The sequence below is a fragment of the Sus scrofa genome, chromosome 1, assembly GCF_054392235.1.
Source record: "Sus scrofa isolate SSC_HxYL_T2T_F1_AM1 chromosome 1, Sscrofa_HxYL_maternal_Yorkshire_Landrace_v2.0, whole genome shotgun sequence".
In the NCBI taxonomy this organism is placed as follows: Eukaryota; Metazoa; Chordata; class Mammalia; order Artiodactyla; family Suidae; genus Sus; species Sus scrofa.
In genome coordinates this window covers 25,266,109-25,282,010 of record NC_139383.1, presented here as the reverse complement: position 1 = coordinate 25,282,010, position 15,902 = coordinate 25,266,109, and the positions used below count along the sequence as shown (strand labels likewise).

At 39.4% G+C, this 15,902-nt stretch overlaps 1 protein-coding gene and 1 long non-coding RNA gene across 4 annotated transcripts in view; one reads left to right on the top strand and one right to left on the bottom strand.

The window, feature by feature from the left end:
• The window catches only part of TXLNB (taxilin beta), a 56,692-nt gene extending 41,008 nt beyond the window's left edge, over positions 1-15,684 (bottom strand). The window contains exons 1-3 of one of the 2 annotated variants that reach the window (XM_085015772.1): positions 13,663-15,684; positions 12,046-13,356; positions 3,710-3,801 (exon numbers count right to left, since the gene is read on the bottom strand). In XM_085015772.1, the coding sequence (XP_084871898.1) occupies positions 3,710-3,801; positions 12,046-12,484 (531 nt within the window). In that variant the 5' untranslated portion in view covers positions 12,485-13,356; positions 13,663-15,684. The remainder of the gene's footprint in view (positions 1-3,709; positions 3,802-12,045; positions 13,357-13,662) is intronic. The other variant, XM_003121175.7, reaches the window with a different exon arrangement.
• Positions 1-15,902, top strand: part of LOC110259987 (uncharacterized) — a 1,024,192-nt gene that overhangs the window by 23,483 nt on the left and 984,807 nt on the right. The window lies entirely within an intron of this gene.

Here is a 15,902-nt window from a genome sequence, read left to right as displayed (position 1 = left end):
TTTTGTGGTTTAATAATGCATTCAGACATGGATCTCCTGTACAATTCTAATAGGCATATAGGATTTTTATCTGAAATTTTTCTTGTTCTTTCTTTTTTTCTTAAGTTAAAAAGGTAAAATTAATGCCAAGCACTAAATTAGAATAGTATTAGTAATATTGTCATAAGTACTTTAAAATGAGGGAATTTGCAAAAAATACTTCTTCTAGGTCATTTCTTAGTTTAGTCATGAGGTATCTTTATTTATTAATGAATTTATCTTTTAATGATGCAATGATTGATGATATAGGACTTTGAATCTGTAAGGATGAGTGAGCTGGAGTGGGAGTTTGATTCACAGCTTTGAATTTAATGATTTATTCTATGTTAACACTTACATTTCAGATACTCCTTATATTAATATCCAAACCAGTGGCAGGGAAATAGGTTTTAGTCTCCAAGTAAAAAATTAAAATTATTTGTAGTTTTTCCTTTCTAAAAAGGTATGTAGGGGTTTTGGGGTCAGTTGTTTCAGATTCATTTTTTCTAGAACAACCTTTGTTTAAAAGTTCATTGTAGGAGATGATATAAATGCCAAAGTATAGTAGGGCATACTATACTTGAGTAGGGTCTCTGGAAAAATAACCTCTTGACTGCTTGGCTAGGAATGAACAACCTTGTCTCATGAAGAAAATTTTGGGGAGTTCCCATCTTGGCACAGTGGAAGCAAATCTGACTAGGAACCATGGGGTTGCGGTTCGATCCCTGGCCTCTCTTGGTGGGTTAAGGCTCTGGTGTTGCTGTGAGCTGTGGTGTAGGTCACAGACGAGGCTCGGATCTGGTGTTGCTGTAGCTCTGGTGTAGGCTGGCAGCTGCAGTTCTGATTAGACCCCTAGCCTAGAAACCTCCATATGCTGCAGGTGTGGCCCTAAAAAGACAAAAGACAAAAAAAAAAAAAAAAATTGGAGGTAGACCGAGTGATTGATTCTTTTCTGATATACTGCTGAGGGACTACAGAACTGTAAATAGCTCTCTGTACTAGTCTAGAATCTTCCCAGTTCATCAAACTATGGAACATGGCACTAGAAACTAAAAATGAATGGCCTTGGTGTGCGTAAGTAAATGGAAGGGGAAAGGGAAATCAATGTAATAATTACTAGAAAGAGCAAAAATGGATATGTGAGAATGGGGGCCAGATTTGGGGGAAAAATATTATTTTTGACACCTACCTTCTTATGGCGCTGAAATTGTTTATGAGTAGTTAACTGTCAATGTTAAACAAGTTGCAGTAAAATTGGTATACTAATACTTTATAAATTTCTTTTATTCTTTTGGAGAGCAATATGGCCATTTAAAGAAAAAAGCATTTATACTGCTTGATTTAGTAATTCCAATTCTGGAACTTTTCCCCCAGGATCGTAAAAGAGAAGGTACAAATCTCATGCATGATGATGTTCACTGCAGCAACATTTGGCAAAACAAACAGTAGAAGGAATCTAAATGTCCCAAAGTTAAGGAACCGATACATAAAGCCAATTAATGGAAAATGATGTAGCTTTGACGAAATAGAATTATCAGTCATATAAGCCAAAAAACCAGATACTAAATTATATGTACTTAATTGATGGTAGTGATACAAAAGCTATCTCTGCATGTATAGAAGAACTGGAAAAGAAGACAGCTAAATCAAAGTTTGTGTTTTAGATTATAGGATTAGAGGTTTTTTTACTTGTGTATTCAGCATTTCCCTTTCATCATTGAAATGTGGATTGTGTGATTTAAAAATAATTTAAAAGAATTGCTGCAGAGTTGAGCAATCACCAGTCATCCAGAGTTTCAGAATTCTGAACCAGAACTCTGGTTCTGTTGCATGACAATTCAACATAACAGGATGCATCAAAGTACAAGAAAGGAAAAACAAATAGAGATCATGGGACTAACATCAGAGTGAAAAAGAAAGAAAACAAGTCACTTATTAAAGTTTACTCCATCATTGGGGATAAGATGCAATTAGAGACCTGAAGGGGTTGTGGGCCTGAATCTTACTCGGTTTTGGAGACCTTCTTTTATTTATTTATTTATTTGTTTGTTTGTTTGTTTGTCTTTTTGCCATTTCTTGGGCCGTTCCCATGGAATATGGAGGTTCCCAGGCTAGGGGTCGAATCGAGCTGTAGCTGCCAGCCTACACCAGAGCCACAGCAACGTGGGATCCGAGCCGCGTCTGTGATCTACACCACAGCTCATGGCAATGCTGGATCGTTAACCCACTGAGCAAGGGCAGGGATCGAACCCGCAACCTCATGGTTCCTAGTCGGATTCGTTAACCACTGCACCGCGATGGGAACTCCCTGGAGACCTTCTTTTAAAAAGAAAAAAAGAAAAAGAAAAAGAAAAAAAGATAATTATGCAGACTGTTGCCTTTGGAATGGATTAGCAATGGGATCCTGCTGCATGGCACTGGAAACTATAGTCACTTATGATGGAGCATGATAATGTGAGAAAAAAGAATGCATACATGTCTGTGTAACTGGGTCACCATGCTGTACAGTAGAAAGTCAACAGAACACTGTAAACTAGCTATAATGAAAAAAATAAAAATCACTATATATATATAGTGATATTTATAAAAAATAATTATGTCCAGGGCCTCAGAGGGGCCCATGCAGGTGAGACGCTCTATCTTTAGGGGCAGTTCAACCTACTGCCTAGAGGAATTGTTTTGTGTGGATGTGGGCTTGAGTTTCATTCTGCCGTTACTGCTGTCACTGCTTTTGTAAGTTAGTAAAAAAAAAAAAAAAAAAAAAAAAAAAAAAAGTTTAGGAAAAGAAATAGAACTGAGAGAGAGGAGCATTGCCTAGCTTCATTGAAAGGACATCACCTCTTTGCAGCAGGCCTTGCTCATGCCTGGTAGTGCACAAGCCTCAGGTGTAACTCCTTTAGCCAGTTTTTTTTTTTTTTTTTTTTTTTTTTTTTTTTTTTTTTGTGAGGGTTCATTGAAACCTGGGTGCTGCCTTCACTGAACCTTCCTGGTTCTTCCACCTGGTCCACTGTAAGTGTACTGGTGAGGAGATAATCCACTTCGTGATTCTCTGACGTCTGGAAGGGGCTCCCCTTCCTGCGAGTGGCCCTGACTTACTGAGAGAGATTGCATGGGGAGGACCTATACCCGGAAACAAAACAGTCCACTTCAGATACTTTGCCGCTGTGGGGGACCAGGAGAAGAACGCAGATCAAAGAGAATGAATGAATGAATGAATGAATGAGCATGCATCACAAACTGAGGGGTGGGATTAACTCAACCCTCTGCCTTCCTGAGGGGACCACCCTCAAAAAACTTGCACACAAGAACCTGATAAAAATTTGCCTTTATGTTGAGTGTATTTCTGTTATTGCAAAACCAAAAAGAACTTTAAAATATTGACCAATTTTAATTATAATTAACTTGAAATTTGTGGAATTTTAATTCTCTCTTCCATCCCCCAAATGATGCACGTAATTGAAGGTAGAGTGGACTCTAGCTCCATCCTTTTTCTTCCTTTTGCTCTTGTTCCTCAGTTTTTCTGCTTTATTTTCCTTTCATTTAAAAAATTCTGCCTTATGCTTTCTGACATTGGCTTGTTTGAGGTAACCAGCCATGATCTATAATGATATACCTGAAAAACTAACAGCCTCCTTTTCTCAGCTCTAACCAGAGCTTGAATCTGACAAAAAGGCCTAATTAAAGAACTTACCAATTCAGCATACTTCTTGAATAAAAAATCAAGCTTTTCCTCAGATGTTGGCAACTTGTTTAGATTTTGCATTAGTAGGTTGGCTTCTTTCCCTTAAAAGAAAACAAAACCATGAAATCATTTTTAAAAAGTGTTGAATTTGAAGTCGGATGAAAAGGGCTGTAATCTTAGGTTGACCATTTGTTAGCTACTATCCAGCCTTGGCCAAGCCACTTAACCTATCTGAGCCGCAGATATTATTATTGTTTTTTCCTGTAAGAAGGGGTGATACCTACCTTGCAGAATAAGTGAGGATTAGCTGAGAAGTTTGTGAAAATGTGTGGTACAGTGTCAGGCTCATGGCAGATTTTCAGTAAATGTCTGATATAAGAATAGTCCTCAAACTTTCATCCAAAGAATCTGTTCTTGTTACTAAACATTTCAAGGAATTTGTAATTTTCTAAGGAATATTTTGTAAATATTCAAAAGGATCAAAAACATGACTTTATGAAGGGATAAATCATCCATATCCTCATGTTAATTAATTGAAAAAAGAAGCAAAGCAGCTCATCCAAATATCCAATTACCATGAAACAGCCACAGGAGTACATGGAGCTGTTAAAATACCAGCCCAAAGCAGACAAACCTTTAGATAGTTTAGTCTGACCTTTTTGTTTGTTTATTTACTTTTGTACTCTTAGCATCTCTTTCTTCTGATTTGTAGGGGAACCCATTCCATGACTTTTGGTGGGAATGACTCTGATCATATTTCCTAACAAGTAGGAATAAAGTCAATATAGAGAGAAAATGGATCCAAGACGTTCAGGGCCTTTTCCATAGGCCTTTTTGTGTCTCTCTGGTTACAGGTTTATCTTCCCAGGGTCTTCTCTTCTCCCACTTAGGCCTTAATCTCTGCTGGCAGTTTCATTTTCTGTTCCCAGTTGGAGTTTACACTACATTTAAAAACTCATCTATCTGTTCATGATTTTTTGATGATGAGCCTCAGATTCTTTCTTTTCTTTCTCCATTGTTCTTCCTTTTGTCTTCTTCAGCTCAAATGCCTAGTTAGCCTTTCTCTGGTACTTGGAAATCTTGTCTTTCAGTATCCACTGGGCTGAGGATTGGGAGGCAGAAGCGGGACCCTGAGACCTCTATGTACCACCAGATATATCTTTGCAGACAGTTAGTAAAGGTAGAGCAGTTTCCCTATCCTCACCTACCTGTGACAGCCACCCTGTCTAATCAGAATAGGAAGTCACACCATACGCTAGAGCCATGTTTCCCGATATAAGTCTGCTTAAGAATATTAGCAACTTTGGAGTTCCTGCTGTGGTGCAGTGGGTTAATGATTCAGCTTGTAGCTGCTCTGTGGCATTGCTGGTTCCATCCCCATCCTAGTGCAGTGGGTTAAGGATCCAGCTTGTCTCCGTGGCATTGCTGGTTCCATCCCCAGCCTGGTGCAATGGGTTAAGGATCTGGCATTGCTGCAGCCTGTGGTGTAGGTCACAGAAGCAGCTCAAATTTGATCCCTGGCCTGGGAATTTACATATGCTGTGGGTGCAGCCAAAAAAGAAAAATTAACAATTTTAATAGTCTCCCCCAAGAACAGGCATTTCTCCTTTGCTGGAATTTTTGCCTTCATTCTGGAGAAGCAGATATATCATGGAATTAGGTTGCCAAATGAAATACAAGACATTAGACACACTTGTACTAAAAAATTACCCTTTGTTTATCAGATATTTGAAGTTCCCTGGGTACCTTGTATTTTCATTCGATATGTCTGGTAACTAATGGCATCAAGTGATTTTAGATCTAATAGAAAACAGACTGGTGGTTGCCAAAGGGGAGGGGGTGGGATGACTAGGAGTTTTGGATTAGTAGATACAAACTATTACATTTAGAATGGATAAACAATAAGGTCCTACTGTATAGCACAGGGAGCTATATCCAACCTCTAGGGATAGACCATGATTGAAAATAGTATAAAAAAAAAGAATGTAGGGAGTTCCCGTTGTGGCGCAGTGGTTAACGAATCCGGCTAGGAACCATGAGGTTGCGGGTTCGATCCCTGCCCTTGCTCAGTGGGTTAACGATCCGGCGTTGCCGTGAGCTGTGGTGTAGGTTGCAGACGCGGCTCGGATCCCACGTTGCTGTGGCTCTGGCATAGGCTGGTGGCTACAGTTCCGATTCGACCCCTAGCCTGGGAACCTCCATATGCCGCAGGAGCGGCCCAAGAAATAGCTAAAAAAGAAAAAAAAAAAATGTATATATATATGTATGACTGAGTCACTTTGCTGTATAGCAGAAATCGGTACAACATTGTAAATCAACTACACTTTAATAAAAAAAAAAAATTAGGTCTAGAAGTAACTTCAGAGAGCAGCCAGACTTAATTTTATAGGTTAATAATCAAAAGCCCAGAGAAGTCCAGAGTTACATAATTAATACTGGCAGAGCCAAGGCTTGAATCCAGGGTTTGTCTACTTGCTCTAAATCATTCCACTCCCAAGTGAAATTTTGATGCCAGAGAAACCTAGAAAAATAAAAGGAAACTTTTTTTGAAAAAAAAAAAAAAAATGACCTCATTCCTAACAGCTGGTTTCATCTGTCTTTGCCCAGTGAGTCAGTTCAGATTAGAGAGATGGCCTGAGATGGGGAGAAGATGGGTGTGTGTAGTGCTGCACCAGCAGTCCAGTTACAGCCTTTGCCGTAATGTGCTGCCTTTATACTGATGATCTCTGCTGCCCTACCCCCACCTGGCTTGGGCTTCAGTTATTCGTGTAGCTGCAAGGACGGATTTGTGTTGGTCAGTCAAGCACCTCATCCTTATCTTTAGTCTGTGGAAGGTACTCATACGATCACTACTGTCCTGAGTGAAGAGTGTCATCTGTGGGAGTTGCTGTTGTGGCTCAGTGGGTTAAGGATCAGGCCTTGCCGCTGTGGCATAGGTTACAGATACAGCTCAGATCTGGTGTTGCCATGGCTGTGGTGTAGGCCTACAGCTGCAGCTCTGACTTGACCCCTAGCCCAGGAACTTTCATATGCCACAGGTGTGGCCATTAAAAAAAAAAGTGTCATCTGTTAAAGGCTAGAGACTGTACTATTGGTCAGATCAGGCCTAGGACCCCACCCAGTGTTTGGCCCAGGGCAAGTGTTTAGTAATCTTAGTGATAATGGAAAAAAAACGAAGCCTACCCCTGCGCAGTAATACCATGTAAATCAAGTAAACATTGTCTGAAAGACAACTTTGTGGTCAACTACAGGAAAGACAGGTCTTACTCTCACCTGTGACATTTAGTGTATGTTGAGCATACCTCTCTAAGTGAGTACTGACATGTTAAACCATAATGTGTCTTGTTTGTAGAAGACAGAAACACTTGAGTGAGTCCATTGGGTCTCTCTTCTCTCCTTTTTGTTTTATTTATGAAATGTTTGTTTGCTTTTAACTGTTATACTCACTGAGGTCTCTTTCTGCTCTCATTTTCAGTTATTTTGTATCGAAGTTTAGCATTCAGATGTATCATTATACCCTTCAAAAAGGATTTCTCTCAACAACAACAAAAAAAATCCAAGAAATTGGAGACAGGCATTTGCAGAATCCATAGCTTTGTAACATCAGAGAGCTTAGTTTTTAAACTTCCATTGGTTTTTTTTTTTAGACTAGACTGCTGTGTGGGATTATCGTGGAGGAAGGGAATAGGCAGAGACTTGCTCATCTTTTAAGAAAGGCTGTAATTACAATTCTACAGAAATGGGTCATTTGGTGACAGTGTCAGACACAAGAGGAAAAATAAACTCTGTGTTTAAACTGCTAGTAACTTCTTGGCTATAACTATAAAGAAAGCTTTCTTTAAAAGAAAAAACTTTAAGAGCTTAATAGTGGGGAGATTATTCCAGAGAAAACAAAATAAAGCAAAACCTTGTAATAAAAAAAGAAACCTGTCAGAAAGAGCAATAAGAATTAAATATATCCATTCTCAACTTGGGTCAGAAGAGACTATTAATCATTTTGCTTAAGACATGTTTTTCTCTCCCATTACATTTGTCTAAATCCTCCTCTCCTTTCAGGATCTGGCCTAAGTTTTAGCTTACCTATGAATCTACTCAGGAACCTTTAAGTCTCTGCAGATTCCTCTTTCTTCTAAATTCTTCTGGTCTCCTACCATCTCTTACAGAAAATTTAGCATTTGTATCAAAGCAACAGTTTTTCCTCTCAGAGTAAAACTAGAAATCAAGCTAAATGGATAAAACAGACCATTTAGGAGGTTGACTGTTTTAAAGCAGAGTAAGTAAATGAGCTAAAAGATTCTAGAAAACCAATGTGCAGTCAAGGTACCCCTCAGAAGGTAGAACTCAAATTCACCTGTAACTGGAAAGATGAAGCTCACTAACTGAGATATGGCTAAGTTAAATGCTCCTCAACCAACATACTGATTATTTTTATATATCTTTGGTCTTGTAATATTAGTGACTTAAGGCCTGTCCCTTTCTTTATGACTAATCTCGCAAACATCAATTAGTTGAGTAACTCCCCCCGCCCCCAGACTTTAAAACTGTCTAGGCTTTAATTTCTCTGTCTATAAAATTAGTGGGTTGACCAGATGGATTCTGAGCTCAGACTGGACCTGCAGCTCCCCTTTGTTTTATTCTTGGTTTATACTTCAAATGTATGATTTCCTACTCAATCAGTTATCAGCCATATCGGAAGGCATACTATATTTTATCATTGTCATGTGCTTATTACTATGTGCAGCCCACATAATATTGGCAGAGAAGAGATTAATAAGACGCCTGTGAGCTGGAGGATGGGTTGGGGAAGCAAGGGGGATACTTGGGTTTTAACAGGATGTGTCATGGTCTGTTTTTGTTTCTTTCAGTTCAGTGTCAAGGTGAAAATGATTCTGCCAACTGAAGAGATTTAAAATATTCCTCCAACTGCTGTGGTATACAGTGTGTTGATTGTGGGAGGATATACAGCACATAAAGGAAATATAAATCCTGAGTTCTTGGGTTGTAGAGACATTTTCCAGATATTCAAAGATGTTCTGAGAAAGAAAGGTGTTTTTGTTTCAATAGGTTTAGAAAATGTTGTAAACTATTCCTATCACTGTTAGAGATTTTCATTGTTGTATTTATTAAAGGTCAGGGAGTTCTGGCAGTTAGGAAACTAAATTGTTCTGAAATTTCAAATATCCCAGAGTATACACCTTGGAAAATTTGGGGTTAGAGAGTCAGAACATTTCAGATTCTCAAAAATATCAATAAAGCAAATGTCTGATAAACATACAATAATTAAAGACTCATCTTTGATCAAATACCTAAGTAAAGATTAAGTAAAGGTATATCTGCAGGTATGGATTGAAAGACATACTAAAATTCTATAAAAGCTCCAAATAGATTCTAAAAGAAGACCATAGCTGACACTGTATATTTTCTTCCAAAAGGGTGAAAGAAGCACTTTCTGAAACATCAGATCCACTGCTTCCACAATCTGTATCAAAATTACTCAGGGTGCCTTGGCCCCAGTCCAGACCTACCAACTCTGAATCTCTGTGCTCAGGAACAGCATTTTTGACAAATTCTCTATTTGATTCCAGTGCATAGTTAGGTTTGAAGTCATTGGTCTAGATGATAGTATAGCACCATTTAATTGATAAATACCCAAGAAGCCTGTTAAAGCCACTTGCAGATAATTGAAATGATGTTTAAAATGGTGGTAACATTTAAATTAGCCTAAAAATGTGTTTTAACTCATAATGTAGCTAAAATAGTACAACACTTAGTAGAATATATGGATGGTGTTTGGAGAAACGGCATGAAAGAGCCAGCAGCTTATACACATGTAATTAGAGTGGACTCATCTGGGCACTCTGATCATAAACACTGGTTCTGATAAATAACATTCAGATGAACTTTGGTAATTTACAGGTAGTGGCAGAACTAGTTGTGAAATTTTTTTCTCTAATTTTTTTGATTATATATTTTTTGCTTATTTGGTAAGTATGAGGTTAATACAGATTTTGAAATAACTCACGGAAGACAGAGTAGAAATCAAAATTGGTCACCTTTAACTTTTCCCTTGTTTTCTTCATACCCATTTCTCCATTATGACACACAAATTGCTATACAGAAATAGTTTTAGACTGATAAAGCTAAACGACTTTTCTGGTTAGGAACACTTGAAATCATTCACCTCTGGAGTGTAATTTTGTATCTTTTTTTTTTTTGGTCTTTTTAGGGCTGCACCTGCAGCATATGGAGGTTCCCAAGCTAGGGGTTAGATCGGAGCTGTAGCGGCTGACCTACGTCACAGCCACAGCATCATGGGATCCAAGCCTCGTCTGTGACCTACACCGCAGCTCATGGCAAACCGGTTCCTTAGCCCACTCAGTGAGGTCAGGGATCAAACCTGCGTCCTCATGGATGCTAGTCATATTTCCACTGAGCCATGAGCCTAATTTTGTATCACTTTATGGACAGTTTAACAATGACTAGTACAAAAGGATATTGCTGAAATGCCTTGGATAGAGAAGGAAGAATAGCTCTGTAACATAGAGCAATTTTATTCTTTCTCAAAGTTGCAAAACACTAGAGTGATCCCAGTCTTTGGAACGTGGTAGTATCTTGGGTAGTCTTTAATTCTAGATGGGTCAGGTAGCTTTTTGAATGTGTCTTTTAGCCCTTCTTCAAAGCACTGCCAGCAGTGGTTTCAGGCATCATAGTGAGGTCCTATGCCAGTATAGACATACTTTTGGGTTTACACATGACCTTACTGGAGTGTGAAAGCAGTTCTGACTCTGATGCCCATGGTCTTTCACTCTGCCACACTGTCTTCCAGAAATGAGTAGGATGTGATCACAGCCTCAGTAGATTCTCCCTCCAGCTTGGAGGCAGGTTTATGAACACATGATTGCTGCTGAAAATTTAATGGAGAACTATAGAAGGTGATGCTAACTCTACCTGGGCAGGTCAGGGAATGTATCACATAGGCACAATAGGAGGTGATGTTTGTAGTCAGTGTTCTGGTGAAATTCACCAGGAAAGAGAGGCAGAGGGATGCTCATATGTGCAGTAATATGCTTTCACTCATAGCTGAAAAATGAAATCTCATACCCCTCTTTCACAGACATTTTTTGGTCTAACCAGTCTCCCATGCTCTCCTAACAATTTTTCTGTGCCTGTTCTAGCACTTACCCTATATAAGAATTAGTGTACATGCTTGTTTTTCTCTCCAGACCTAGAGCCCCTTAACCAAAGACTTTTTTTTATCTTTGCGCATCTCATAAAAACTAGGCATAAGTAAATGTTTGTTGAACCTATGAACTACCGAGAGTAAAAGTATCTTCTGTAATTTTCAACATTCTATAATTAATACATTTCTGAATAGTTTTGTTAAATTAAAAATGTTTTATGTATGTAGTAATGGAACATACTACTAAGTGATCTAATGGACAATCATTTTATATACAAAACTATCCATGTATTTGTATTTTGTTTAAATCTAAATTCTACTAGCTTTGCTTTAAACATTTTCCCTTTCATTCATTAATTCTCTTATTCATCCTTACAACAAATATTCATTGAGCACCTAGTATATGCTTACCACTGTTCTAGACACTAGGCATCCAGTGATATCCAAATGTGCACACAGTCCCTGCCTGTGAGATAGTGAGGTAGTGTGGAAGAGGTGCTTTAACCAAATAAACGTAAAAATAAATGTGTGCCCTCAAATGCTGATAAATGCCAGGAAGGAAAGATACGTGGTACAATAGAAATAGAAGAGAGGGAGACTTTAGGGTGGGACTAGGAAAATGCCATTTCACTTGTGAGCTAAATGATGAGTTAAGTGCCCAAATGGAGAATGGGGAGGGATTTCTAGGTAGAGGAAATAGGATGGATTTGGGCCCTGTGAGGGGTGGAGCATGGCATGTTCAAAGAACTGAAAGAGAAGATTAGAATGACTAGCTACTAGACAGTAGTTGTCATGGTGGTGATAGAGGCAGAGTGTTCAGGAAGGAGATGTTGTGGGGTAAATTGATGGGAGATAAAACTGGAGAGAAGGTTTGAGTTAGACCATTCAGGCCTGGAAGTCCATGTTAGGAAATCTGGTCTTTATCCTAAGAGCAATGGGAAGCCACAGGCAACAGAGGGTAGGTGGATAATGTGCTGAAAAGTTCACTTTGGTTCTTTTGAATGGAAAGTGGCTGGGAGAAAGTACAATAAGAGATGTAGGGAGATCCTGAAGGAATTGTAGTAAAATCCCAGTATGGAATATGGGTCTTAGCAAAGATTGGAGGAGGTGTCCCTTTTTAGGAATAATTTAAAGAAAAGTCATGCATTAGAATGTAACTACTTGCCTAATCCTTTTAGAATTTTCTTTTCCAATTTTTGCTCTTTATTGCTGACAGGCTCTTTGGCTGTGAGGGGCTCTCCAGAAGCTACAGGTTCTCTCTCCATCTCGTCAGTGGCCTCCTCATAGTCCCTGTCCTCATTGTCAGGTGGTTCTGTGTTCTCAGGCTGCTCCGTGGCTGTGGTGGCACCCTCTTTCCCTGCCGTGCCAGCAGCAGATCCGTACATGCTGATGATGTCTTCCAGTTGTCGGTTCAGCTCTTCAGAGATATCATGGGCTCCCTGTTCAGCCTGCACACCTGCCTTCTCCTCTGGAGGTGGGAGGGGAGTTGAGGAATCCTGATCACCTTGTTTCTCCAGGCCATTTTGACTGGTTAATGCTGAGGTGTTCCCTGGAGGTGTTGACTCTGGGTCCCCAGACAGCTGTGCAGACTGACTAGTCTCCATACTGGGAGTGGTATCTGGTGGTAAGCACAGCCAGGTTGAGGTAATTAACGCGGTTATAGATAAACGGTAAGGCTATCCCCACAAACGCACCTACTAAGTACAGTTTCTAATAGAGAATGAATGTACTTCTACAGACCGTTGATACTGCATTGAGTTGGATAGGAACAGTGAGAAGCATCTTTCCAAAATGAGTCATACAATTATCATATTGTATGATGTGGTTTTTGTCTTTAAATTCCAATAGTATCTCCTATTACTGACATTAATGGTGTAATTCAAGATATGGTTTTTCATGATCATACTTGTCATTTTGCTTAGAATAGCCAATTTATGTTATCTTTCTCTTGTATAATTCTATGTAGACCTACAGTTATTGGAAATACATGGATATATACATTTAATGTTTTTTTGCCTTTTTTTTTTTTAAGGGCCACACCCACCACATATGGAAGTTCCCAGGCTAGGGGTTGAATTAGAGCTGTAGCTGCCGGCCTGCGCCACAGCCATAGCAACACGGGATCCGAGCTGTGTCTGTGACCTATACCATAGCTCATGGCAATGCCAGATTCTTAACCCACTGAGTGAGGCCTCATGGATACTAGTCAGGTTCTTTACCACTGAGCCACAATGGGAACTCACATTTAATGTTTAAATTTAAATTGGTGCTTTTTTCCCCAAAGTTAAAACATTTGATATGAGCCACTGACCTTACTACAATCATTCATAATAATATTAAAAATTCTACTTTAATTCATATTGATTAATATGAGTACATTAATATAAATGAATTATACTAGATACAGAAAATATTTGCTTTTCTGGTATTTTCCTTTTACCAGATGAGGAACATGTAGTTATCAATCAGAAAAACACTTTTTTTTTTTTTTTTTTGTCTTTTTGCTATTTCTTTGGGCCGCTCCCGCGGCATATGGAGGTTCCCAGGCTAGGGGTCGAATCGGAGCTGTAGCCACCGGCCTACGCCAGAGCCACAGCAACGCGGGATCCGAGCCGCGTCTGCAACCTACACCACAGCGTCTGCAACCTACACCACAGCTCACGGCAACGGCAACGCCGGATCGTTAACCCACTGAGCAGGGGCAGGGACCGAACCCGCAACCTCATGATTCCTAGTCGGATTCGTTAACCACTGCGCCACGACGGGAACTCCTGAAAAACACTTTTTTTTTTTAAGGTTCAAACCGGCACCATTTTTGGAGTAAGATAGAATGAGGAAAGCTATGAATTAACAAATGAGCTTGTGTGGAAACATGGTGATGCTCATAATAATAATTTCTTGACTTTCTATACTTTTTTCCAATATGAAAACTGGCTTTCTTTTAGGAAAAATAACCCAAACAGATTACAACTTTCTCTTCTCAGTCAAGAAGCTCTAGGATAACAATAATTTTTAAGAAGCAGAAATATCTAAAGTACAAGGAGGGAGTGAACTAGGGGCATTTATCCAGGAATAATATGGGCTCTTTGGAAATAGGGGGTGAGAGATGGGCTGAGTCAAGCATTCGAGGGTTTCTGGCTGTCACCATTTCTAGGTTTGCAAGACATTTGGCTTAGGCCTAAGTTATGGTGCATTTTATTTGTAAATAGTATTTAATGGTGATCCCGCTAATTAGCAGCATAAAATTATGACAGAGTCCTCGAGTTCCCGTTGTGGCGCAGCAGAAACAATCTGACTAAGAACCATGAGGTTGCAGGTTCGATCCCTGGCCTCGCTCAGTGGGTTAAGGATCTGGCGTTGCTGTGAGCTGTGGTGTAGGTTGCAGACGTAGCTCGGATCCTGTGTTGCTGTGGCTGTGGCATAGGCTGGCAGCTGTAGCTCCAATTGAACTCCTAGCCTGGGAGCCTCCATATGCCAGGGGTGCAGCCCTAAAAAAAAGACAGAAGACAAAAAAAAAAAAAATTATGACAGAGTCTTAATAATGCACAGGTTTGCTGTTGTGGTGGGATGAACATAAAAACAAAAATATATTGCTCCATGCATTGCACAGCTTCTTCCTTGCCTTCTCAGGGCAGGCACTATCAAATGTTTGAACATTTTCAAGAACGGCAAATTCAGTGTACAGACATTGCCATCCACATGTGGCCCTCACCAAGTTATCATTAACTTCGAAAGAAGTATTTTTTTCTCTCCTCCATTTTAATTCACCACCTTTATTATGAAATGATGCAGTAAACAGCTTCCTTGTCCTCATCACTGGATTCTCTATCCTGACCCCTGCTTGTTGGGCACACTCATCTATATATAACTTGTGTTTCCCCTGAACTTGGAGAAAGACACGGCACCTGCTGTCCAGCCAGAAGTTATTTTAAGCTCTTCTAAAAGGAGCCATGGCCTTTAGCACTTCGTCTTTGAAAGTCAAGGGAAGAGAATACTTTCTAAATCAAATTGAAAACAGTAAACATTTACTGGTTTAGATCCATGTGTGAGTTTTAAAGTGTTAGGGAGGCTTCTGAGAGATAAAATAAAATCCGAAGTAAACCAAACTTCATAGCAATAAATTTAAAACCAACTGTCCATAGAAGTTTTAATGTGGTTAGTCTAAATGCAAGTGTTCTGTCTGTAGATTTGATTTATTCTTCATCAGAGGCCATAATCAGTGATTTTTTTTTTTTGTATTAAGTTCATGGATCTCCTTTAAACTCATACTCCTCATTTACTTTAAAACAGAATAACTGAATCATTGTAAACCATAGGACGACTCAATTCCTAAAAGTAGCCTCAAGACAAATCCACAGGGGTAAAAAACAAGTCAGAGAACTGTTATTTTAAATTGTCTCTTTCTCAATTAATTTTACAGCAAGAAATTACTTCTAAATTTTATCTTCTATAAAGTTTACTGGCCATCTGTGTCTCCCTTGAGAGAAAGTTTTTCACTTGTCCTGGCAGTCCTAGCAGATTACCACACACTTAGCCCTTCCTGAGCAACACATTTAAATGGTAAATAAAACAATGGAAAGTTCTTCAACAGTTCACTAGCAGTCTCAAAGTTGCAAGTTTCAAACACCACAAACCGCACCCTACATCTTACAGGGCTTGTGGGAGTGTTTGTCATACTTACCAGAAGGCCAGGCACTAAGCAGAAAGAGAAAGAAGAGGCAAGAGGCAGCAAAAGCCAGTCAGAGCAGCAGCAACAGCAGGAGACAGGCGTGCTGGCTGTGTTCTTAAAAGGGAGAGAGAAACTAAACACACACACACACACACACATATCAAGGCAGGAGGGGGAAGGGAAGGAACACCCTGTGACACAGCAAAAGAGAAATATACCCAAGCCTCCGTAGCAGTCTTCTGGGCAAATGTCTTAGAAAAGAGAAGCACCTGGGAGATCTTATCAGGTTCCATGATTTGTCGTTTAAAAAACGTAAACTCTCAGTACATAGCCCCTTTGTGAACAAAAATTTT